Source organism: Lithobates pipiens, unplaced genomic scaffold (assembly GCF_037356315.1).
Source record: "Lithobates pipiens isolate NorthernLeopardFrog02 unplaced genomic scaffold, aLitPip1_a1.2 Scaffold_27, whole genome shotgun sequence".
NCBI classification, from domain to species: Eukaryota; Metazoa; Chordata; class Amphibia; order Anura; family Ranidae; genus Lithobates; species Lithobates pipiens.
The window spans coordinates 38442411-38468809 of NW_027507788.1; the positions used below are offsets into that span (position 1 = coordinate 38442411).

The 26399-nt window shown below is 45.3% G+C and overlaps 1 protein-coding gene across 1 annotated transcript; it reads left to right on the forward strand.

The window, feature by feature from the left end:
* The first annotated feature begins 9617 nt into the window (after positions 1-9617).
* On the forward strand, positions 9618-25674 carry TTC36 (tetratricopeptide repeat domain 36). Its single transcript, XM_077456828.1, has 3 exons — positions 9618-9773; positions 21128-21316; positions 23898-25674. Exons 1-3 carry the CDS (start codon positions 9662-9664, stop codon positions 24152-24154), a joined length of 558 nt encoding a protein of 185 aa, XP_077312954.1. The 5' UTR covers positions 9618-9661; the 3' UTR covers positions 24155-25674.
* Positions 25675-26399: the final 725 nt, after the last annotated feature.

Below are 26399 nucleotides of genomic sequence, written 5' to 3' on the forward strand. Positions count from 1 at the left end.
CACCGCCTCTAAAAGAGCTATAAGAAGGCGCGGTGGCCCGGCAGAAGAACCGAAGAGGGGGACAAGACCCCCGAAGTCGGGAGAAGAGGCCGGCGGCGGGGAGGAAGAAAGCCGGACTCCTCCGCTAGCAAAAGAGCTACAAGAAGATAGCGGAGGAGTCCGGCGAGAAGACCCCCGAAGACGGAAGACCCCCGGAGCTGTGCAATAAAATATTTTAACCCTGTGTTGTGTTTTTTTTTGTACTTTTTTTCACAGGTGAATGGGTAGGGGTACATTGTACCCCATACTCATTCACATAGGGTGGGGGGCCGGTATCCGGGGCCCTCTTATTAAAGGGGGCTCCCGGATTCCGATAAGCCCCCCGCCCGCAGACCCCGACAACCAACGGCCAGGGTTGTCGGGAAGAGGCCCTTGTCCTCATCAACATGGGGACAAGGTGCTTTGGGGTGGGGGGGCCGCACGCCCCCCCTCCCCCAAGGCACCCCCCCATGTTGAGGGCACGCGGCCTGGTACGGCTCAGGAGGGGGGGGGCCGCCCGCTCGTCCCCACCCCCTTTCCTGGCCGGCCGGGTAGCGTGCTCGGATAAGGGTCTGGTGTGGATCTGGGGGGGACCCCCACGCCGTTTTTTCGGCGTAGGGGGTTCCCCTTGGAATCCATACCAGACCTAAGGGCCTGGTATGCTCTCGGAGGGGGAACCCACGTCAAATTTTTTTTCAGAAATTTGGCGTGGAGTTCCCCCTTCAGAGCTCATTCTCTGATTGGCCACGGCAAAAGTCGCCTGGCCTGGGGAAACCTTTCTGGCTGTGAAAGCTTTTTGCATTCATTCAGCTAAATGCACGAACATTCTCCACAAAGTCGAGGCTAGAAAGCCTTTATGCGGTGACTCACCTCTCACTGTCTGGCAGCTCCGCTCGGGCTAAGGAACGGAGCTGCCTACGTCACTTCCGGGTTTCGTGAAGCAGCCGAAAGCCGGAAGTGACTGCCTGTCTAAGAATGACAATGCTCCCGCCCGTAGAATCACAGTGATTTTACGGGCAGAAGCTAGTCGGCGTTCTGCAGTGCGCCGCAAGGCGGGTTTTTAACCCGCAAATGAAGCGCCATGGATACAATCTTGTGATTGCATCGACGTGGCGCTTCTCATAGTGCACTGTGACCGGCGCCACAGTACACTATGTTAAATTGTTAAATGACATTTTTTTTTTTTTTTAAATGTCTTAAAGGGCCCGTTTTTTTTTTTTTTTTTAGTTTTTTTTTAACTTTTTTTTTTTTTACACCTAGGGAGAGGGGGGGCGGCGCCCGGGCGCCCCCTATGGGCGGGCCGCCACTGGCCGAGAGTCACAGCGAGTTCAGCAGGCTAAACATGCAAGTCCTGCTTTCTCCCTGGCATGACCACCATATTCACCAGGGTGCAGGCTCCTCCTGTGTCAATTGCGGGTAGTGAGAAAAGCACATGCAGGTGCACACCCTGGGGCACCAGCCAGATTAAGGGCATTGGGGCTTGGTGCTGCAGTGGAGCAGGTTTAGGAGTGGCAGGAATATGAGGCAAGTAATGTCATTTCCCAGCTCTCCTCTTACTGGCCATCCTTCCCATGTTTCCAGGAGCCTGTGCTAGCTTGTGCCCAGACTTGGTCACAGTCACACAGGTGTAATGCTAGTGAAGCCTGGCACTTGATTTACTAAGCATCCATAAGAGCCGTGTGTCGGTGTGTGCTCTGAGGTGAAAGTTTTCAAGCCATCAGAATACAGTGATCGCTGCCGGCAGCTTAGCAGCCAGCAGTGATCACAAAAAAAAGAAATAAAGACAAGCTGGTTGTATTGTCAGTTGATAGATCGAATTCTGTGCAGCCAGTCTGCACATCGATTGATTGAAATTTCTGCTGAACAGGCAGAATTTCAATCTGTCTATGGTGGCCTAAGTCCACCAGTCTCTGTTTAATAATATCATCAAATCTTCTGAAAGGAGCGCTCCACTTAGGTGTAGAAATTCACTTTGAAATCCACCTTATTTCCAGAACTCTTTTTAGGGTCCTTTCACACTGAAGGCGCTTTACAGGCGTTTTAGTGCTAAAAATGGCGCCTGTAAACTGCCTCTCATGCCACCCCAGTGTGAAAGGCCCGAGTGCCCTCACAATGGGGTGGCGCGCTTGTAGGACATTCTGAAAAGTCCAGCAAGCAGCATTATTGGGGCGGTTTGGGAGAGGTGCCCTGCCCACTGAAATGAGCAACACAGGCGGTTTTAACTCTTTCTTGAGCTGCTAGTGGGTTTTAAAAGTGCCCCGCTAGCGCTGCTAAAATGAGCAATGCTTTACCACTACTGCCCACACCGCCCCAGTGTGAAAGTACCCTTGGATATTAGATGTGCAAACAATAAGGTGAGAGCACATCTAATACCTACAGAGAGTAATGGAAATGAGGTGGAGTTCAAAGTGAACCGTATAATTACCGGCAGGGATTGGCATTTAGAGGGTTAAAACAGACAGGGATGAAATGTAATATCAACTCCTCACTGCCTGTCAAATGCCTCTGAAAAGTGACCTGAGCATGGATCACTTTTTAGAGGAGTGGCTGCTGCAAGTGAATACAAGCCTTTAGTGTGCTGCAGTGCGAGTGTACTGGCGGCTTTCACAGTCCCCCAGACTTCTTTTAGGTTGCACATTTTTGCTGCATTTTCTGGAATTGCACCAAAGATGCAGCATGCAGGACGTTTTGTGTACTTTCAGAACATGCAGTAAAAATGTGCAGCCTCTATGGGACCAGGGACAACATGCAGGAAGACTGCCAGGACATCAGCACTGCAGCCAAACCCCAGCATTCCAGTGTGAGCCCACATCATACCACCTAGAAGGTACTGCTCAGGCTGCTAGAAAAAAACAAAAAAAACTCTTTGGCTGCAGAGTGGGGGAGGGAGGAGGAGCTCACTTACTTGGATGGTCTCAGCCTCCCAGGAGCCTCACTGGATTCCAGCCGACTGCTCAGATTGAACTTTCCCGCCCCCACACATCCTCCTCACAGACAGCACACGGGCTGCCCCGGAGTGTGGGCGGGGAAAGAAGCAGGTCCTGCCTCTGCCAGCCAATGGTGTGGAGGAGGGAGGGGCTGGGCGGGGCTGTGCTGTGTAACACAGACTGTCAGCCCTGAAATGAAGACATCGCTGGATCACAGTACTGGACTCGGCCAGCTCAAGATCTGCGCATGTGTGCTCTTGAGCTGATGGCACAGCAGCCTTTGCCACAGCATATCAGAGCAGCCCAGGGGGCAATTGCATCCCTGCCCCCCAGCCCAGCCCTCCCCTGCTCATTCACATAGGGTGGGGGGCCGGTATCCGGGGCCCCCTTATTAAAGGGGGCTCCCGGATTCCGATAAGCCCCCCGGCCGCAGACCCCGACAACCAACGGCCAGGGTTGTCGGGAAGAGGCCCTTGTCCTCATCAACATGGGGACAAGGTGCTTTGGGGTGGGGGGGCCGCACGCCCCCCCTCCCCCAAGGCACCCCCCCATGTTGAGGGCACGCGGCCTGGTACGGCTCAGGAGGGGGGGGGGCGCCCGCTCGTCCCCACCCCCTTTCCTGGCCGGCCGGGTAGCGTGCTCGGATAAGGGTCTGGTGTGGATCTGGGGGGGACCCCCACGCCGTTTTTTCTGCGTAGGGGGTTCCCCTTGGAATCCATACCAGACCTAAGGGCCTGGTATGCTCTGGGAGGGGGAACCCACGTCAATTTTTTTTTCCGATCACATAAGGGGCGTGTTTTATGAGAAGTGGGAGGGGCCAAAATGGTGGGCGGGGTCATGATGGGCGGGGTCTGGCGCCCCCCCATCCAAAAACTTCACCAGCCGCCACTGCTCTCGGCTACTCTGCTTGCTTGGCTTGCCCACTGGTGTGGTGCTCACTCACCAGAGAAGCTCCGGACTCCAGAGGTAGCACTTAGTGTGGCGGCAGTGACAGAACAGTCTTTAGTCTTCACCTTCCTGCAGTCTTATTGGTCTTTGTACTGGGTGTGGGGAAGGGGCAAACTCTTTTTCTCAGTCTCTCTGGGGCAATCATGCAGTCTCTCTCTGGGAGACTGCTCCAAAATGATTGCCCCCACAGGGAGTGACTGCTCCACACTGCCTGCACAGAGAGTGACCACTTCACACTGCCTGCACAGAGTGACCGTTTCACACTGCCTGCACAGAGAGTGACCGTTTCACACTGCCTGCACAGAGAGTGACCGTTTCACACTGCCTGCACAGAGAGTGACCACTTCACACTGCCTGCACAGAGAGAGTGACCACTTCACACTGCCTGCACAGAGAGTGACCGTTTCACACTGCCTGCACAGAGAGTGACCACTTCACACTGCCTGCACAGAGAGAGTGACCGCTTCACACTGCCCGCACAGAGAGAGTGACCGCTTCACACTGCCCGCACAGAGAGAGTGACCGCTTCACACTGCCTGCACAGAGAGAGTGACCGCTTCACACTGCCTGCACAGAGAGAGTGACCGCTTCACACTGCCTGCACAGAGAGAGTGACCGCTTCACACTGCCCGCACAGAAAGTGACCGCTTCACACTGCCTGCACATAGAGTGACCGCTTCACACTGCCTGCACATAGAGTGACTGCTTCACACTGCCTGCACATAGAGTGACCGCTTCACACTGCCTGCACATAGAGTGACCGCTTCACACTGCCCGCACAGAGAGAGTGACCGCTTCACACTGCCCGCACAGAGAGAGTGACTGCTTCACACTGCCCGCACAGAGAGAGTGACTGCTTCACACTGCCCGCACAGAGAGAGTGACTGCTTCACACTGCCCGCACAGAGAGAGTGACTGCTTCACACTGCCCGCACAGAGAGAGTGACTGCTTCACACTGCCCGCACAGAGAGAGTGACTGCTTCACACTGCCCGCACAGAGAGAGTGACTGCTTCACACTGCCCGCACAGAGAGAGTGACTGCTTCACACTGCCCGCACAGAGAGAGTGACTGCTTCACACTGCCCGCACAGAGAGAGTGACTGCTTCACACTGCCCGCACAGAGAGAGTGACTGCTTCACACTGCCCGCACAGAGAGAGTGACTGCTTCACACTGCCCGCACAGAGAGAGTGACTGCTTCACACTGCCTGCACAGAGAGTGACCGGCAGTGTCAAGCAGTCTCTCTCTCTCTCTGAGGCAATGTGGAGCAGTCTTCCTCCCTCTTTGTACGGGAAATGTGGTGTAGATGGATGGTCAGCTGATTCTGGGGTTCAATGGGCCACTTGACTGGACTTGCCCCCCAGGCCTAAGGCTGCCAGCCCTCCCCTGAACACAGAGGTCCCTCCCTTGGGGATACACTTGTATTGCTTGGCTACAAAACTGAGGGCTCCCAGTAATGGGAGGGGTTATATAGGGGAGTACTAAACTTGCACATTTTAGGAGTTATCCCCTGTATCTGCATGTGCCAATGTAATCGGCACATGTGCACTGAAGCAACGAAACATACAGGCAATCACAGCACAGGTGAGTGAAGACCTACAGTGTGAGACTGTAGAGTGTAAGGAAAGCTATTTGTGTTACCAATAGTTAAATACAACTACCATTTAGTGACTGTTACAAGATTTGTTGCCATAGGAAACAGCGGTCCTACCTATACAGGCTGGAGGCTTTCCACTGTATAGCTGTCTACCTATAGAAGTCTCGAATCTGCCAATTAGCATTGCATCTACTTAAGGGTGTCCTGGTCCTCAACCTCTCTCCCACAGTTCTTGTTCAAGAGAACATAAATCTCTTTAAATTCAAAAAGTGTCTGGTGCCCATCACGCAGCTTGTATTACACCTACCATGCCTGTTAACCCACTCTACCAAGAAGGATGTCAGCTTTCCCTGACTCTGGAGGTCACCATTAGGCCTCTAAAGGTCTGGGACCTTGCTACATACGTTTGCCCACTGACAAAGAAATGATCAGTATATCATTTTTATGAGAAACAGAATAAGAGCAAAAATAATTCAGAAAAACACATTTCAAAAAAGTTATAAATTGATTTGCGTTTTAATGAGTGAAATTAGTATTTGACCCCTTCGAAAAACATGACTTAGTACTTGGTTGTAAAACCTTTGTTGGCAATCACAGAGGTCAGATGTTTCTTGTAGCTGGCATCATGTTTGCACACATCTCAGGAGGGATTTTTTCCCACTCCTCTTTGCAGATCCTCTCCAAGTCATTAAGGTTTTGAGGCTGATGTTTGGTAACTTTCAGCTCCCTCCACATATTTTCTATAGGATTAAGGGCTGGAGACTGGCTAAGCCACTGCAGCACCTTGATGTGCTTCTGCTTGAGCCACTCCCTTGTTGCCTTAGCCATGCGTTTTGGGTCACTGTCATGCTGGAATACCCATCTATGACCCATTTCAGGGTCGCTGTTAAAGTAAACCTACCATCAAAATTATAGATTGATCATTTCTTTGTTAGTGGGCAAACATACAAAATCAGCAGGGGGTCGAATACTTTTTTTCCCTCGTGGTATTGATAACAATTTTTTTTAATGTCCTCAGTCAGTGTCCCTGCTCACTGTCACACTAGTTATATGAGGGCGCTGCACTAATGACAGTATGTAAACAAAATGACAAAAAAGGTGCCATCCTCTTACTAATTACCTTGGATTGTCTACTTTCCAAAAAGGGGTAGTTTGGGGAGCATTTGTACTATCTTGCCATTTTCAGGCCTCAAGAAATAAGATAAGCTATCTGTACATCAGGATTGATCGATTTGATTTTTCATTATATATTAGTGAGGAAAATAATTATTCGATTCCCTGCAGGTTTTGTAAGTTTGTCCACGTACAAAGAAATTAAGGGTCTATAATTTTTTTTTATCATAGGTGTATTTTAAATGATAGAGATAGAATATTAACCAAAAATCCAGAAAAAAACATGATACAAATTGAGGTGCAGTGAATAAAATAAGAATTTGATCCCCTACCAACCAACAATAATTCTGGCTCCCACAGACTGGCTACAAAATGTGCTCATGTGGTACATGGATTAGTTCTGTCAATTTAAGAAGGTGCTCCTAATGACAACTTTGTTATGTGTATAAAAGACACCTGTCCACAGAATCTCTTTTTTTCCATTCTAACCTTACCATCATGGGCAAGCCCAAAGAGCTGTAAGGGACAAGATTGACAGGGACAAGACAAAGATGACAGGGACAAGATTGTAGACCTGCACAAGGCTGGAAGGGACCACAAGACCACCAGCATTCGGCAAGAAGCTTGGTGAGAAGGAGACAACTGTTGGAAAATGCAAAAATAACCATCAATATAACAAAATAACCATAAATCGCCCTCGGTCTGGAGCTCCATGCAAGATTTCTCCTTGTGAATGATTTCAAGGCAGTTGGGACCACAGTCGTCAAAATTGAGCTCTTTGGCTTTAACTAGACTTGCCATGTTTGGAGGAAGAAAAAGGCTGACTATGATCCTAAGAACACTATCCTTACAGTCAAGTACGGAGGTGGAAACATTATGCTTTGAGGCTGTTTCTCTGCTAAAGGGACAGGCTGACTTAGCTGCAGTGAGGCGCCAATGTACAGGGCCATGTATTGCCTCAGCCAGAACACTACAGATGGGTCGTGGATGGGTATTCCAGCATGACAATGACCCAAAACATTCCACCAAGGCAACAAAGGAGTGGCTCAAGAAAAACCTCATTTGGGTCATGGAGTGGCCTAGCCAGTCTACAGACCTTAATCCTATACAAAACTTATGGAGGGAGCTGAAACTTCCAGATGCCAAGTGACAGCCAAGAAACCTTTTAGGATTTAAAGATCTGTAAAGAAGAGTGGACCAAAATCGCACCTGAGATATGTTCAAACCTGGTTACCAACTACAATAAACATCTTGCCTCTGCTTGCAAACAAGGGTTTCAACACCAAGTACTACGTGATGTTTTGTTTGGGGATCAAATACCTATTTTACTCATTGAACTGCAACTCAATTTATAACATTTGTATCATGTTTTTTTCTGGATTTTTGGTTGATATTCTGTATTGTATTGTATTGTCATTTATCATTTAAAATACACAGATGAAAAAAATTATAGACCATTCATTTCTTTGTGAGTAAACTTACAAAATCTACAGGGGATCAAATCATGATTTTCCCCACTCTACCATAGTTTGTGGACTCCAATTTTCCGACAAAGGCCCCTTTTACACGGGGTGGACACCGGCAGTGGACCCGCCCACTCAGCAGGGGATCTCTCCGCTGATGCGGAGCAGACAAACACGGTCTACTGTTCTCTATGGGGTGGTCACATGGAAATGGACCACCTGTCCGTTTTCAATACGACTCTCATCTGATCCGATCCGCTGGACGGAGGGGGAATGGATCCTCATCTGCCTGTTTTTAGTGGACTGGATTGGATTAAATTGGATGCCACTAATGCCGCGTACACATGAGCGGATTGTATGGCGTACTTAGTCCGTCATACAATCCGACGGACAATCCGTCGTAGTTTCCACTGAACGGACTTGACCACACACGGATACACAAACAGTCCGTCGAAAGCTTGCGCGATGACGTGTACAGCACGTACGACGGGACTAGAAATAGGAAGTCCAAGACACAGCAAAGCACCCTTCCGCCGTGTAAATCCTTTCTGGGCATGCGCCATTCTTAGTCCGTCGAACTAGCATACTGACAACCGTATTGTCCGCTGAAACCAAAGTACGACGGACAGAATTTCGAAAAAAACGAAATTCTTAGTACTCCAGACTGCACGCTGAAAAAGTCCGCTGAAGCCCACACACGAGCAGATTGTCCGCTGAAATGTGTTTCGACGGACTAAGTACGCCATACAATCCGCTCGTGTGTGCGCGGCAAAACACATATGTGCTGACATTCATCGCTCCATAAAGAAGAATCAGGTCCGCCTGAAAAACTGACAGGTCGACCCAATTGGAACGTCCTTGTAAAAGGGTCCTAAATAATATAATAATATACACTGATTTGGGTTATTTTCACCAGAAAAGTAGCAGAATACATATTGGCCTAAATTTATGAAGATTATTTATTTGCAAAATTTTATAACGGAAACAATGAAAAACATGGGGGTTTTTTTTCAAAATCTTTCTGCATTTTTTCAACTAATTTTGCAAAAAATAAAAAACCCAGTGAATAAATACCACCAAAAGTAAGCACTATGTGTGTTAAAAAAAAGAAGAAATTACTAAATGTAATATGTATATAGTAGCATGACCGCACAATTGCCAGTCAAAGTGTGACAGCACTGAAAGCTGAAAACTGGCCTGGGCAGGAAGGGGTAAAAGTGTTTGGTATTGAAGTGGGTAAATACCAGCCCAGTCTTGTGTAATCATTCTCGTGAAGTACAATTCAGCGTGGTTTTATTTTAATTAACCAGTGCTGCCAATGACCTCGCTACAAGTTTGTCCATATTCCCTGTGACAACAAAGACATATCAGGGATTGTAAGTGAAGAAGTGGTGGAATAAGCATGGAACTACATTATGTTATACAGGACACATTTTTTCTTTTTTGCTTTAAACAAAGCCAGCTGTAAGTCACATCTGGTCAAAAGCCACCTCCACCCCTGCATTCTATTGGTTGCTCCTGCTCCTCCCTATGTGTCTCTGAGATAAAAGTGTCAGTACTTTTCTATCCTCTGTCACTCTAGAAGAAATCCACAATGTGTACTCACAATGATGCCGCAGTCTTGCATGCCCTCTTCAACCCTAATGCCCCTTTTGGTGACATTAATGAACAGAATGAGGAAAACCTTCAAGAGAACGCAAAACAAGGTAAGTCAACATTTGTTTGATCTAAGTTATTTATTATATAAATAATTTTTTTCATTGTTATATTTATTATTATTATTATTATTTATTTATTTATTTATTTAAGGTACTTATATAGCACCGTCGATTTACGCAGTGCTTTACATATACATTGTACATCCACATAATAGAACACATGCCCTTATTCTGGGCACAGAAGGGATTGGATTGATGAACAGAATATAAAGGAGACAGCAAGGTTCAAATGCATCACACAGACAGCACACACAGTGCAAGAATGTGGGAGGCCATTAATCATAAGATGAGAGCAGGGAGTGGGCATGCTGCTATTTGTAGTCCGGCTAGACCTGATAAGACAGTTCCATAGAAACAGGATAAATATCAGTGGTATATGATGTGACTTGTAGTACTTAAAAAACTGCAGGGATACCAATGGGAAGTACTGGCATTTGGCATATTGGTCTATGAACTGTCCAAGGTTGCAAACTGGATTAGTATCCCTAAAGAACTGGGTCACGTATAACATACTGGATAACTAACATGCACGCAATGGGTTCAAGGGTCTGAATATAGATCAGTTTTGGAAAAGTACAACAAAACACCATACTGTCATAGATGATAAAGGAGGCCATCTCACTGGAGATATATTTTGTCTATATGCTGTATGTTCTGGCTTCTGATAAATGCTCTGTGTTGCTACAGGTACAGAAAGCCCACATGACACCATTTCCACCAATCTCAAATGATTCTTTCCCTGCTCTCAATTACATTTCTAGACCACTACAACAGCTCAAATAACTTTTGAACAGTTAGTTACACACATAGAAATACAAACCTGAAGCCGCGTACACACGGGCGGACTGTCTGGCCAACTAAGTCCGTCAGACAATCCGACGGACAGTCCGTCCTACTTTTGAATGAACGGACTTGACCACACACGATGAACAGACAGTCCGCTGAAAGCTTGCGCGATGACGTGTACAGCACGTACGACGGGACTAGAAATACGACGTCCAATACACTGCAATGCAACCTTCGGCCGTGTAAATCCTTTCTGAGCATGCGCCATACTTAGTCCGTCCAACTTGCCTACTCACGAGCGGACTGTCCGCTGAAACCAAAGTTGGACGGACTGTATTACGGAAATTCCGAAAGACTTAGTCCGCCAGACTGTCCGCTGAAAAAGTCCGCTGAAGCCCACACACGAGCGGACTGTCCGCTGAAATGTGTTTCAGCGGACTAAGTTGGACAGACAGTCCGCCCGTGTGTACGCGGCCTTACACTTAGGCCCCTTTCACAGGGACCGCTGTTCTGCCGCAGTTTAGCATGTTTATTTTTTTCTGTGAAATTCAAGACTCCAGGCACAGCGATCAGCTGCATTTGTACAGTGCAATTACATGCGTTTATGTTAGGGTTGCCACCTGTCCAGGATTCACCCGGACAGTTTTGGTTTTGAATCATGTGTCATGGTTTCAGTCCACCTGAAACCCGGACACATTATTCAGAACAAGGCTGTGGCTCCCCAAGTAACCGAGATTGCAAGAGCAATTTGGCCACACTCACTGTTTGCCAAAGCGTGCTCTGTGAACTACATTGCTACTCTCCTTAGGGCACCCAAATGTATCTAAGGTCTTTTATATTCCTATAGTGTTTACTGCAAAAAATGAAAATAAAAAATTCCCCGTGCTGCAAAAGTGTTCGGGTTTGGCATGAAGAAAAGGTGGCAACCCTAGTTTATGTGCGTTTCTGTGCAGTTGCGTTCAGCTGCAGTTATCTAATATAGTCGTTCCCATAGCAACCCTTTTTTTAATTTTAATTTTTTTGGTCCCTTGAATCCCTTCTCACGCTGCTATCCGCAGTTGACACAAAAGAATGCGGTTACCTGCGGTTATGTGCATATAGCTGCGCTACATCGCACCTGGACGCATTCAATTCTATTTTTTCTATTCGCACCGAACCGCGTGTAACAAAATCGCAACTAAACGCTGTGTGTGTGAATGGGCCATAGGAAAGCATTGTGTGCTTTTAGCTGCGGTAGAAAACTAGAAAACCCGCAGCTAAAAGCACCGCTCTATCCGTCCGTGTGAAAGGGGCCTTACCCCACGCTACTAAAAAAGTGAAATTGTTTCTTGCACTTTGTGTCCCCACTGGAGAGATTCAGCTCACTTCCTGCCCCAATGACCACATAGGTGAGTGAAAATCTCCTTGTCAGTGACATAAACAGAAAAAAAACCTGACTAACCCATCCTCACAAAAAAAAAATATATATATATATTATCTATATCTTACATATACACAGTGCCTTGAAAATAGTATTCATACCCCTTGAAATTGTCCACATTTTGTCATGTTACAACCAAAAACATGAAGGTATTTTATTAGGATTTTATGGGATAGACCAACACAAAGTGGCACATAATTGTGAAATGAAAGGAAAATGATTTTCAAAATTATTTACAAATAAATATGTGAAAAGTGTGGCGTGCATATGTATTCAGCCCCCGAGTCAATATTTTCTAGAACCCCCTTTCTCTGCAATTACAGCTGCAAGCCTTTTTGGGGATGTCTCTACCAGCTTTGCACATCTAGAGAGAAATGTTTGCCCATTCATCTTTGCACAATAGCTCAAGCTCTGTCAGATTGGATGGAGAGCGTCTGTGAACAGCAATTTTTAAGTCTTGCCACAGATTCTCAATTGGATTTAGGTCTGGACTTTGACTGGGCCTTTCTAATACATGAATATGCTTTGATCTAAACCATTCCATTGTAGCTCTGACTGTATGTTTAGGTTCGTTATCCTGTTGGAAGGTGAACCCCTGCCCCAGTCTCAAGTCGGTTGCAGACTCTAACAGTTTTTCTTCTAGGATTGCCCTGTATTTGGCTCCATCAATCTTGCCATCAACTCTGACCAGCTTTCCTGTCCCTGCCGAAGAAAACCATCCCCACAAGATGACGCTGCCACCACCATGTTTCACGGTGGGGATGATGTGTTCAGGGTATTGTGCAGTGTTAGTTTTCCGCCACACACAGCATTTTGCTTTTAGGCCAAAAAGTTCAATTTCGGTCTCATCTGACCAGAGCATCTTCTTCCACATGTTTGCTAGTAATGGCGGGGATCTGCGATTTATTTAAATGTTTTTGATCGTGACTGCGATATTGCGGCGGACAAATTGGACACTTTTGACACATTTTTGGGACCATTGACAATTATACAGCGATAAGTGCCATAAAAATGCACGGAGTACTGTATAAATATCACTGGCAGGGAATGGGTTAACACTAGGGGGCGATCAAGGGGTTAACTTTGTTCCCTTGGTGTGTTCTAACTGTGGGAAGGATGAGACTGACTGGAGGAGAGAGATAGGTGTTCATACTTGGTATGAACACACAATCTCTCTCCTGTCCCCTGAGAGAACCGGGATTTGTGTGTTTACACACACAGATCCCAGTTCTTGCTCTGTCACAAGCGATCGCAGGCACTCAAATCGGCTCCTGGCACACGCTGTGGGCGTGCGCCTCCTACAGCATCTTAAAGGGCTGACGTAACAGCTACGCCGGCTAACCCAAGGGAGCCATTCTGCCACAGTAAAACTGCGGCGGCCGGTCGGGAACCTGTTAAACTTCTCTGCAACCTTATCTCTGACTTGTCTGGTGCATTCCTTGGACTTCATGACTCTTTTCACTAAGGCTGGACATACATTATACAATTTTCTTCTGCAACTTTCCTTTAGATTTATCAAAACCATATAATATGAGGTCACACCTAAACACTTTCAATTTGTATGCAATCAGGCAGGCCCTTCCACTACATAGTTGAAGGTAAATCTAAAGGACATTGAACAAGAAAATTGTATAATGTATGGCCAACTTTTAGATTCTTTAACAAACCTCCTGAGGGCTTCACAGAACAGCTGTATTTATACTGAAATTAAATTATACACAGGTGGACTCTATTTACTAATTAGGTGACTTCTGAAGGCAATTGGTTCCACTAGATTTTAGTGAGGGGTATAGGAGTAAATTGGGCTGAATACAAATGCACAATATTTATTTGTAAAAAATTTGAAAACCATTTATCATTTTCCTTCCACTAGACAATTATGTGGCACTTTGTGTTGGTCTATCACATACAATCCCCAAAAAATACATTAAAGTTTTTGGTTGGAACATGATAAAATGTGGAAAATTTCAAGGGGTATGAATACTTTTTCAAGGCACTGTATATGAAACAATAATGTACAACCAATAAGCTGGCTTTGGAATCCTACGAACCATAAAAAAGCATGTATTTGTGTCTATACACAATTTTAATGATTTTGTCCCTACATCACTCTCACATCTAGGGGATACTCTGTTCCGTTAGTCCCACTCTGCTTTAGTGTGTCTATAGTATCTGTTTGGAGCACATGGAGCTATAAATACATATGAATTTTTACCTCTTTGATGTTCATCTGTCAAGATCTGACAGTTTTCAATTAAAGCAGAAGCATGGCCAAAGCTTTTTTTGCTAACATCTCCCTATGGATCACAGGAGTGCAGTTCATTCTGCACTCCTGTTTCCCTTTTTCAGCCAACAGCAGGACAAAGTTTGCTGTCAGCTGACGTGACTCAGCCAGTCCAGGCTGGGAAAAGATCCCAACTTTACAGTCGGGATCCAGCCAGATGCCTGGACAAGCACCTGGCTCAGCCTCTCCACTCTTACCTCCCGAGGGCTCCAGTGAGTGCTGAAGGGGCAGAGCAGAGAGCTGGTGACTGACAGTCACAGCTCTCTGTTCAGAGCGATCAGCGGTGTATGATCACTCAGTTCTCAGTGCATAGGAGGAGGGATGGATTTCCTCTGCTCTCATCTTCACTGCAGCTTGCAGAGCAGGGGCAGCACAGTACTAGATGAGGGGCGGGAACAGCCTTATTTAACCTTTTCAAGTAAACCAGCAGGTGATTGGCTTCTAGGACGCCAGGCAGTCCTAACAACCAATCATCAGCTTGTTGATATGAAAAGTTACCTCTGGCAGCTTCCATTCTCAATCCAGTACTGGGCTGGCTCTCGCTCTCCGCTTCGCTGTACACCTGTATAATCACAGGACGCTACTGTGGGGGGGGGGGGGGTCTTAGAGGACACTGCTTGGGGGAGAGGGTGTTGCACAGGACACTACTGTGTGGGGGAGGAGGTTGGGGCAGAGAATACTACAGTGGGGTAGGAGTGAGGTGATGTTGAGGGGGCAGAGGACACTGCTTTGGGCTTTGGGGGGGAGGGGGCAGAGGACACTACAGTAAGGGGGTGATGTGAAGGGGGTCAAAAGATACAGCTATGGGAGGGGGGAAGGAGCAGAGGACACTACGGGGGGGTTAATGTGGGGGGGTTGATATCCCAAGGGGCAGGAGACACTCTTATGGGGGGGCACAGGACAGTACTATGGGGGGTGATGTGAAGGGGGACAGAGGATATTACTGTGCAGGGGGAGTGATGTGAAGGGGAGCAGAGAACACTACTGTGACACACTACAGTGGGGCAAAAAAGTATTTAGTCAGCCACCAATTGTGCAAGTTCTCCCACTTAAAAAGACGAGAGAGGCCTATAATTGTCATCATAGGTATACCTCAACTATGAGAGACAAAATGTGGAAACAAATCCAGACAATCACATTGTCTGATTTTTGAAAGAATTTATTTGCAAATTATGGTGGAAAATAAGTATTTGGTCAATATCAAAAGTTCATCTCAATACTTTGTTATATATCCTTTGTTGGCAATGACAGAGGTCAAACATTTTCTGTAAGTCTTCACAAGGTTGTCACACACTGTTGCTGGCATGTTGGCCCATTCCTCCATGCTGATCTCCTCTAGAGCAGTGATGTTTTGGGGCTGTCGCTGGGCAACACAGACTTTCAACTCCTTCCAAAGGTTTTCTATGGGGTTGAGATCTGAAGACTGGCTAGGCCACTCCAGGACCTTGAAATGCTTCTTATGAAGCCACTCCGTTGCCCGGGTGGTGTGTTTGAGATTATTGCCATGCTAAAAGACTCAGCCACTTCATCTGACAAAATGAAATTCTCTCAATCCTTTTCTGGATCATCCAAATGCTCTCTAGCAAACCTCAGACGGGCCCGGACATGTACTGGCTTAAGCAGGGGGACACGTCTGGCACTGCAGGATCTGAGTCCCTGGCGGCGTAGTGCGTTACTGATGGTAGCCTTTGTTACGTTGGTCCCAGCTCTCTGTAGGGCATTCACTAGGTCCCCCCGCGGGACTTTTGCTCACTGTTCTTGTGATCATTTTGACCCCACAGGGTGAGATCTTGCGTGGAGCACCAGATTGAGGGAGATTATCAGTGGTCTTGTATGTCTTCCATTTTCTAATTATTGCTCCCACAGTTGATTTCTTCACACCAAGCTGCTTGCCTATTGCAGATTCAGTCTTCCCAGCCTGGTGCAGGTCTACAATTTTGTTTCTGGTGTCCTTTGACAGCTCTTTGGTCTTCACCATAGTGGAGTGTGACTGTTTGAGGTTGTGGACAGGTGTCTTTTATACTGATGACAAGTTCAAACAGGTGCCATTTAGGCCCTTTTCACACAGGGCGGATCAGTAATGATCCGCCCTGTGATGATCCGCTCGCTCAGCGGGGATCGCTCCGTTGTCCCCGCTAAGCGGGCGGCGGACAGGGCGGTCTCCGCACACTGTGCAGGGACCGCCCTGTCAGCTCTCCGCTCTCCTCTATGGGGATCGGATGAGCACGGACCGTCTGTCTGTGTTAATCCGATCCGCTCTGCAGACGGATAGAAAAATAGGATTTTGCTCCGTCTGTAGAATCGGACAATTGCGGAGGCGGACAATAGCGGGTGTCTGCGGATGTTCATCCCCAGACACCCGCTATCCCATAGGGATGCATGTATGTCCGTATTTCATCCGCAAACGGATGGATGAAATACGGACATACTGTCCGCATGTGTGAAAGGGGCCAAATACAGGTAATGAGTGGAGGAGAGAGGAGCCTCTTAAAGAAGAAGCTACAGGTCTGTGAGAGACAGAAATGTTGCTTGTTTGTAGGTGACCAAATACTTATTTTCCACCATAATTTGCAAATAAATTCTTTCAAAAATAAGAATATGTGATTTTTCTGGATTTGTTTGCACGTTTTGACTCTCATAGTTGAGGTATACCTATGATGGCAATTACAGGCTTCTCTCATCTTTTTAAGTGGGAGAACTTGCACAATTGGTGGCTGACTAAATACTTTTTTGCCTCATTGTATGTGTCCTTAACGCCATCTTTTGTTGGGGTCTTTCTTTCTTTCTTTCTTTCTTTCTTTCTTTCTTTCTTTCTTTCTTTCTTTCACCCACTCCTTAGCACCAAAGAACCCTCACCGCTTGGGATATTAGTAATGGAGCTCTGTCAAGATTAACAATTAAAAGCTTAATTAAAAATTACATCTTACAAGTCTACACTAAACTGTCAGTAGATTTAGACACAGATTTAATTAGAAAATACAGGAAGCAGACATATTTTATTAACTATAACAGAGTCCCACACCCTACATGTTAACCCTCCGCTTCTCACCCACCCCAAACTCAGCTGTGAGTCAGAGCTCTGTAATAATGCAGAGGCTTAGGGTTGTTGTACAGAAGTGCAGTCTGACTGAGTTGCTCCATATCTAGCAATAAAACTTTGTAACACATCCACCACCATATGGCAGTGCCATGAACATTGTGCCATATTTGTAGTGTATTGAGGACATACCAAAGTGAATACCACGTTCTAAGCCCTACCCCAAAAATAAGACTTTAGTGTGATTTTCGGGGATGGATGCGATATAAGCCCTAGTTAAAGTCCTTGTAAAAACATGTAATCTGTTTTGTAAAAAGATTATATAATGTGCAGTGTGTCTCCTTTTGTAACTTGATTGTGGAAAATACCTAAATTTCAGTGCCCCGCTGGGCGCTCACGTGACCCGCCGGAGATCTTCTCCTCTCCCTCTGCAGTGCTCGGAGCGAGGCTGACACCAGTGGGGATCTCGCCCCCTCCATCTGATTCGGAGCAGGGAAGAAGCGCTCAGACGGGTCACATGAGCTCCCAGTGGTGCTGTAAATTAAGGTATTTTCCACAATACAGTTACACAAAGAGACGCACTGCATATTATATCATCTTTTTACAAAACTGATTACATGATTTTACAATGACTTTAACCAAGATTTATTTTTGGGATTACAGAATGTCATAATGCTGACATCCTGAGCTGTCGGGGGAGAGAAGACAGGGGACACAGGAACATTTAAAAAACATTTTATTGTTTTATTACAGTTTTATTTTAGAACATAGAGAGGGGTAAATAACACAGCACAAGCACTGTTGTTGTGTATCATGCTTTAAAAGATCAGGATATTTTTTTTCCCCAGAAGATGACATGACTGTATTTGAATAAATGTAGATTATTGTACATACCGTAAATAAATAAGACACCCCCTGAAAATTAGCCCTAGTGTGTTTTTTGGAGCCAAAATTAATATAAGACCCGGTCTTATTTTAAAGGAAACACAGTAGAAAGTTGGCAAATAAATCAGATTGCCCATGTGCACACAATCAGTAGAACCTTCTACCACTATACAGTATGGTTTAAGTGTGGTGTGACCCATTCATGGCTGCTGCAAGTTGAGGTCTTATTGGTCAATAAAACCATTGCTCCATAAAAGGCAACATTTCACCAAACCGATCTGCCCCATCATTGTTCATACCTAGTGATGACTCCTGTCTTTCTTCTCCATGCTAAACCTAGGTTCTCTTCAATACTTTTCTGTGCCTTCTCTTGGCTTCTCCTGACTCTTTCTGTTATTAGTCTACACTTTCTCCTCATCATCTACACCTGTATTTATCTCTTCAAATATTTCCCTGTGTTTGATCTCTGCCTCTCTTCTTACTACTCAGCAATTAGTGCCCCCTTTGTGCCTAGAGTATATTCCTCTCCTCCTCTGTGCCCATTCTCCAAACCCCAATATTCTCTATTGCACCTGGTCTTGGCTGCTCTTTTCTTCCTTAGTCCCCATGTTAAAACACTCCATACAGCTCATGACGGGAAGAGATGATAGAAAGAAATATATTTATGGCTCACAGTGATAGGCTCGCTACAATTTAAACAGCAGGAGGGGTCACCGCTGACAGCAGAAGCTCCTGTGTGCCTTTAAAAGAGAAGTATGTGTTTTTTTTTTAGCATATTCATACTTACCTAGGTGGATGCAGCATCATCATACCGACCCCAGCGTCTCTGCACTGAGAACTGAGCTACCGAACACTGCCAGTGGCTCGTTTCTCTCACTTCCCCAAGCGGAGAGGTGCTGGCTGTCAGTCGGCATCTTTCCTGCTCTACTCCACATTCATTGGAGTGCTGAGCTGTGGAGGGGTGGGGAGCGCCCATCTCAGTGGATCACTGAGAGGCTAAGACTGCCATCAGGAAGTCTGGATCTGCCAGCTGCCTGGGCTAAGTGGGGATGACATGCTGTCTCGACTGATTGCAGTGACGTCAGTAGAGAGCAGACCTCAATCTGCTCTCCGCTGAAAATGGGTCACATGAGTGCAAAACTAATTGCACGCCTGTGACCCTTAGGAAAACCCCAGCCTAAAAAGCTCAGGTCCACATCGAGGTCCTCTTCTGCACCTGGTCTTTGGTTTCATATCATCCTCTCTACCCAGTGTTCACTCCTCTAACTTGGTACCTAGTTTCTATGGATCAGCCTTCCTCCATGCCTGTTCTCCACTTCCCTCTCCTCTTCTGTGCCTGTTCTCCACTTCCGTTACTTGTTTGTGCCTGTTCTTCTGTCAGGTAAGAGTTTGGCATTCTCATATGCACAGTAATTAGAGAACTCCTGCCCATGTCTGTGTAGTTAGAGCGCATTGGTGCCAGGCAGCTATTTAAACTGCACTATATCACTGTGTCAGTCCTGTTTGGTCTTATCAGCTCTTGAGCATCTGTTCCTGTATCTGATCCTCTGTTGCTGACATTTTCTGAACCTGACTCTGCCTGAACACTGCCCATACTGGCCCTGCCTTTAGACTATTATTCTGCCTTACTGTTACCAACCCTGGTCTGGTTCCTGACTATCCCGCTGCCTGCTGTCCTTGTCTTTATCTGCTCAAACTTTGCCAACCTGGACTGTCTGACTTTGTCTTGGCCTGCATACCTGCATCTGGACCTACACTGACCCGTGCCTGTCTCCAACCTGGTCCTTCCACCTGTGTGTTTCTCACCAGCCTCCTCTGTGCCTCATGCACATCTGCACCTGCTGGCAGAAGACTTTACAGGCACTCGTGTAATTCTGTGCTCTGGAGATTCCCTGTTACCTTACCAGGGCCCCTGAGCAAGAGCTGTAAGAGTGGCCTACCTTTTCACTTCAGACTCCATCTCCAGGTACATTACAACTTCCCTATATTCCTCTGTGTCTGGTCTCCACTTCCCCGTCCTCTTTTGTGCCTGGTCTCTGTTCCTTTCCACTCAGTGCCTGGTATCCACCCTGCCTGTCCTATTGTCCTATTTTGTACCTGGTCTCTGTCCCTAACTCAGTTTCTGGTATCTGCCTTCTCAGTCCTTCTTTGTACCTTGCCTCTGCCCTCTCTGTCTTCCTTCGCTGCACCCTGCACATTTTTTTTTCTTCAACACTAACGCTTTTTGCAATACAAATGTACACACATGCTCCAATCCAATAGTTTTCAACTGTCATTTGGAAGGACTGTCCCTCTGTTGCAACTAAAGCCCCCTGCCCCCTTTTCTCATCTGCTGATGCTTTTTATGGTCTATTGGATTGTTTCTCAACCTTTTTCCAGTCACAACACCCTTTACAATTACACAAAATCTTACCAACTCTGTTTATCTTTTTATTATTATTATTAAACAAGTGTGATTTAACTGTACTTTTGTATTCGTGGTTCCTGACATTGTGCCCATTTTACTCATTGGTGGTGGATTGCACAAATCAGTGGCAAGTATTTTTTCTATTGTGCCTTCACATGGGTATCTTCATCTCATGGATTTTAATTTCTTGGTGGACTATCTTTTATTTTGAAGCCATTGAATTTTATGCATTCATCATTTTTGCATTATTGATCACAGCACGGAATTCACCGTTTTATTTTGCTGTTGGACTTTGTTTTGTTATTTGTGTGCATATTACCAGTTTCATGACCTTATCGTCTCACCGACTGAATTAATACTTGCACGGTATTATTTCTTCATTTTTTTCACCATGAGCGCTGCACTATTATTTATATTTTACTTAAAAGCCAATTGTTTTACCGAATTGTGTTTTTTTGGGTACTCATTTAGAAGGAATAAAAAAGTGTAGATATTTTATGGGGATGTTTTCTCTTTCGTATAGATTGCCGTTTCCCACCTGCTTTACTGGAAGAGGTACGGAACCTGGAACTACTTGGTGTTCAAGCTGCAGAATCTGGAGATCTGATAACAGCTCTGCAAAAATGTAGTAAGGCTGTGGAGCTACTTCCTGATCGAGCATCTGCATACAACAACCGTGCTCAAGTGCTACGCCTACAGGGAGACATAACTGGTACTACACTGCATCTACACAATTACAGTATATAGTTTAATTTTTAACACGTGCCAGGTTGCTTCCAAACAATATAAAACAGCATTCTATATACTGTATTTATTGTCGTACAACACGCACTTTTTTACTCTGAAAATCGGGTGCAAATACAGTATGCGTGTTATAAGCCAATACTTCAATTTTAGCTGAAGGGGGGTCGCGGGACGAGTGCTATACGATTACATACAGCGAGAAACTCCTGTTTACTTGGTGGCCTCTGTACTAGGAAGTCCCGTCTCCTGGGCTGCCATTGGACCACTGTTCTGTCTATCATAGGAGATTCTTACTGTATGTAATCTGTCGGCACTCGTCCCGCCCCCCTCCCTGTCTCCTCTAGGATGCAGATGGGCATCAATCAGATTGCACTGATGGCAATGGTGAGGCTGCTGCATCAAAGGCAATGGTGAGGCTGCTGCATCGATGGCACTTGTGAAGCTGCATCGATGTGGACTGATGGGGCTGCATTGAAAGCAGTGGTGAAGCTGCAGATGGGCACTGACACTTATTTTGCTTAAAAGTTCTGTATTTACAATTTAAGTTTTATTTCCTGAAACTTCCCTCTTAAAATGAAATGTGCGTGTTATATGCAGATAAATACAGTATGTATAATGATAGTGATAAACTCTCAATGTTAAGGAGCTGGCACTGGAATGTGAACATGTGAATGTGAACATTACATTCCCCCCCCCACACACACAAACAGCTTCCTGTCCCCTTGGTGCTTACAAGTAGTGCCAGTTGTGGATCTGGCCTTCCTTTGCCTCCTCCGTTCAGATTCTGGGCACCAATGCAACCTCCTATTCTGGCCTTTCCCCTTGGTGGTAGTATCATTCCTGCTCAAGCATGCTAACCACTGGGGGAGGCATTATCACTGGTTAAGGATAGCTGCTGGTTTCAGCTCCTTAACAGCAACCCCCTGTTGGTGCCAGTTGTGAAGAACACAGCGCTAGGCAGCATACTTAACAATCAGCTATTCAAGCATATTGGCTGTAATGCAATGCATTTAAAACACACCTTGCATTTATTTTAAACGCATAGTGCATTTTAGAAGCGCTACTACATAAAAGCTACTGTACTGCAACAAATTAGTAGATTGAAATCTTAGCCACTTGTACATTATTTTCCTTACAGTGGGAATGATTGATTACAAATCATTTAGCAATCTTTTTAAATCCCTTGCCAGATTCATAGGTATTCATGACTTATTTACAGAGGGCCGTAGAGCGCGCCATTGATCTTGGCATGATGACAACACCTGTAAATAAATAGGAAAAAGACAACTAGAAATAGACTGGATATCGGAAGTTCAAATAAGACATGTTCCACCTGCACACTCCCCAGGGCTTGGTTCACACTAGTGCAGGCTGTGCGACCCGCATTTGCCCAGGCACGTCAGCCCATTCATTTGAATGGGCTGATGTGCCATGTGAAACGCACAAAAAAAACATGGCTGCAGGGAAACCACATAGTCTTTTTGACCATGCAGTTCCCACACCTGTGATCACATTGCGGCCTGAGATGCTTGGGGGTGCCATTAAAAATTTCAGCCCTGCTTCTCTTGCAAGAGTAGTGCGATTCGGCTGCCGGTATCTATGCGATTCCCACACCTGCAACCGGAACGCATGGCCTGTACTAGTGTGAACGTCTCGGATGTTTGGCAGGGAATTATGTGATGACAGACTGTTGGCCTAAAATCCGACCGTTAGTACACTCCATCAGACAATTGTCCATTTTTCCACCAACAAATGTTGGATGGCAGGCTAGTAAATTTTCCGCAGCCAACGGTCTGTTGTCAGATTTTCCTATCGTCTGTACACATGTTCAACACACAAGTTGAAAGTACAAACAGGCATTCTCGGAATCAATGCTCACCAAACACTACATTAGAAGAAGGTGCCCAAAGGGTGGCACTCAAGAGCTGAATCTCCTCGTAGGACGTCACTACATTCGCGTTTGTTGGCCGACAATTGTGTACTGTTTGTATGCAAGACAAGTTTGGCAAGACCCTTTGTCTGCCGAAAATCCAGGTGTGTACGAGGCTTAAGGAGGTTCTATAATGTTGAAATCATTGGCACCTTATCTGTAACTCCTGATTCAGATTTGACGTGGTGGTAAATGTAGGGTGTACTTACATTCTCCATATGACAAATCTGCATTTTTTTTTTTTTTAGAAAATGAATACGTCATGTCAAGTCTGTGTCATTTGTTCACATATATCATCTTTATCTGTAGGCATTATTTGAATCAAGTTTTAATATTTGCTATTTAAACATCCTGAAAAAGTCAAACGTTTCCATTGGGTATACTTACTTTTTTACATGGCTGTATACTGAAAGCGTCCCTACTAACCTTATCTAGCATTCCTGGACATTGTTTATTAACAAACACTACTGTATATAGTACAAGATAATTAGTGGCAAAGAGATTCAAAGAGGGGGAAAGTTGGGAGTAGTTGCTATGGGGCATGCCTTAATCCTATATAATAATTGATTATAAATTGAAACTGTATATGTACTAAATCCACTGGTCTGTTTACACCCAGGTGCCCTTGGGGATCTGAATCGTGCATTGGAGCTGAGTGGAGGGAAAGGGATTGCAGCCCGCCAGGCTCTGGTGCAGCGTGGACTAATTCTCAGATTAAATGGAAATGAAGAAGAAGCTAAGAATGATTTTCTTCAAGCAGCCGAACAAGGCAGCGATTTTGCTAAACAGCAGTTAGTTTTGCTCAACCCATATGCTGCACTTTGTAACAGAATGCTCAGGGACATGATACAAAACTTGCGTGTGCCAAACCCATAGGAGTTCTTAGTTACATAATCAACTTTGAGTTCAACCAAAAAAAAAAATCCTAAACATCCAGTTAATACTTTTAGAAAAAGCCAAAAGATCCTAAAGTGTGGCACAATTTGCTTTAGTTGGGGAAAACATTTAACCTCCTGGTGCAACTTGTATACCGCTCTGCATCTTCATTCTGCAGTATTGTTTCTTTTTTTACTCTTTTTATTTTCTTTTTTTTACTATTCAAGTACTATTTTCACATTCTTTATTGAGCTTCAGAAGGTTTACATGAATGGAAATGTGTGTAGTATTATTTCTTATACATTTTAGTAGCCATTTATGCATTTAGAAGGAATCCAGCTCTTTTCTAAGTAGGCTACTAAACCAGCCTTTTAGGTTTATTGGACAGTCAACGCCTTTTGTAAGCTGAGGTTAAACCACTTTTCCTCTAGTAGCAAACTGTACCTTTGTCTCTTTTGCAGTGACCTTAAAGTAAAGTAAACAAAGTTCAGTTGGACTTTATGGACCACATATGTATTCATACAATATGTCTATACCCACCCCATTGAAGCTTACACAGGGGCAAGGCCTTGGAAATTACACAGCTTTTAATTGTACACTTAGAGGCGCCTTTTCTTCGTTTTTCTGTTTCCTATTCAGAGATTGCTTCTCTCCCTAAGTGTGGAGGATACCCTATTATAGACTTTCCGGTTCATAAAGACATCTGTTTTTGCTTGGTCCTGAAGTTCAGAGCGCCCTTACAAACTGTACCCTGCCCTCTTGTGACTGGGCTAAGTGGTCAATTGCCTATGCCCAAGGGGTGTCACACCCCCCAAAAGTAGCAGGAACCCAATGAAGAAAAAAGCATCTAAGAGGCTCTGGGACTTTGATGGGTAACCTAACAGGTTCCTAGAAAACAACAGTCCAAATGAATTTATTAGGTTGCACTATAAAACAGCCAACACGTTTTGGGGTTAGAAAAAAAAAATCCCCCTTTATTAGGGCTTCAGTTCAAATAAGAACCTTGGAAGAACGCAAAATGGAAATTCCTTGGTTGAATCTGTGAATGGAAGCTAATTGCTGGATCAGGAGAGTTATTGGCCAGCAGTATCTGTATGAGCAATCAAGATAAGAAGCTAGAAGTAGCAGGTCAGGCACTTAAAGCAGATATGTGATCAGTTACGACACCAGCATTTGATGGTTTGGCAGTATGGTTGAGCACACAAGAGAACCACAAGGCTCGGTCCTGGGTCCTGTTCTATTTAATCTATATGTATAATAATCGATATGTAAAACTAAAGGTTTGTTGGGCAAGGTATGTATTTTTGATGATGACACAAAGGTGTGTAATAGGTTTGATATTGGGTCCCTACTGCCTCACAGAATATGTTCTATTGAACAAAACGTATGTCAGGCAAGGCAAGGAATAGCGGTGACGTCTTGGTACTCTTGGAGAGTGTCTGATGTTTTTCCGATATGCCTGTGTAACTTATCTTTGCTGTAAGTAGATTTGCCATTAAACTCTTGTGCTTTTAATTGAATGCTGCGCAATGAGTTTCTTTCCTCATTCTGGTTTATTGCATGATCGGGTCTAAGGTTCCTATGAGATCGATATATGCATCACTTGTGTCCCTCAAAGTGGTTGTATACCCTTTTTTGTATTTTTACCTACAGGTAAGCCTATAATAAAGCTTACCTGTAGGTAAAATGAATATCTCGTAAACCTGTACGGTTTAGGAGATATTCACTTTGCATGCAGCCGCTGATGTCAGCTGCGCATGTGCTGTGAAGGTACGGCAGCCGCTGCCGGACCTTGATAGAAGGAAGCCTCCTGCACGCATGCCACTCACAGCACTGGAGCCACGAACCTGGAAGCCACCCTGAGGGGAAATGTCAGCTCCCTCGGCGTGATCAGCTGCCGACGCCTCAGGAACTTGGTATGTACAGTCTGAAGGCAAAGGGGAGACATGATAGAAACCTTTAAATACATCAAGGGGGAGAATAAGGTTCAGGAGGGCAGTTTTTTCAATATGAAACCAAAATCAAGAACACAGGGACATGACCTCAAACTAACTGGAGGAAAGTTCAAAACTATAGTTAATAATGTCTGCCACTGGTTATGAATTAAAGTGTAAAAAAAAACAAAACAATATAGAGATCCTGGTCCCTTAAAGCAGATTAAACAGTACAGTTCTTGTGCTATGTAATCTGCCCCTCTAAACTGTAAAAAAAACCTGGCTGATCTTGCTACTTCTTTTGTCCCCTT

Excerpts from the sequence above, each read along its gene's own strand:
- TTC36 (XM_077456828.1), top strand. The coding sequence starts at position 9,662 with ATGTGTACTCACAATGATGCCGCAGTCTTGCATGCCCTCTTCAACCCT. Across the intron at positions 9,774-21,127 it reads TCAAGAGAACGCAAAACAAG|ATTGCCGTTTCCCACCTGCT; the intron begins GTAAGTCAACAT and ends TCTTTCGTATAG. Across the intron at positions 21,317-23,897 it reads CCTACAGGGAGACATAACTG|GTGCCCTTGGGGATCTGAAT; the intron begins GTACTACACTGC and ends GTTTACACCCAG.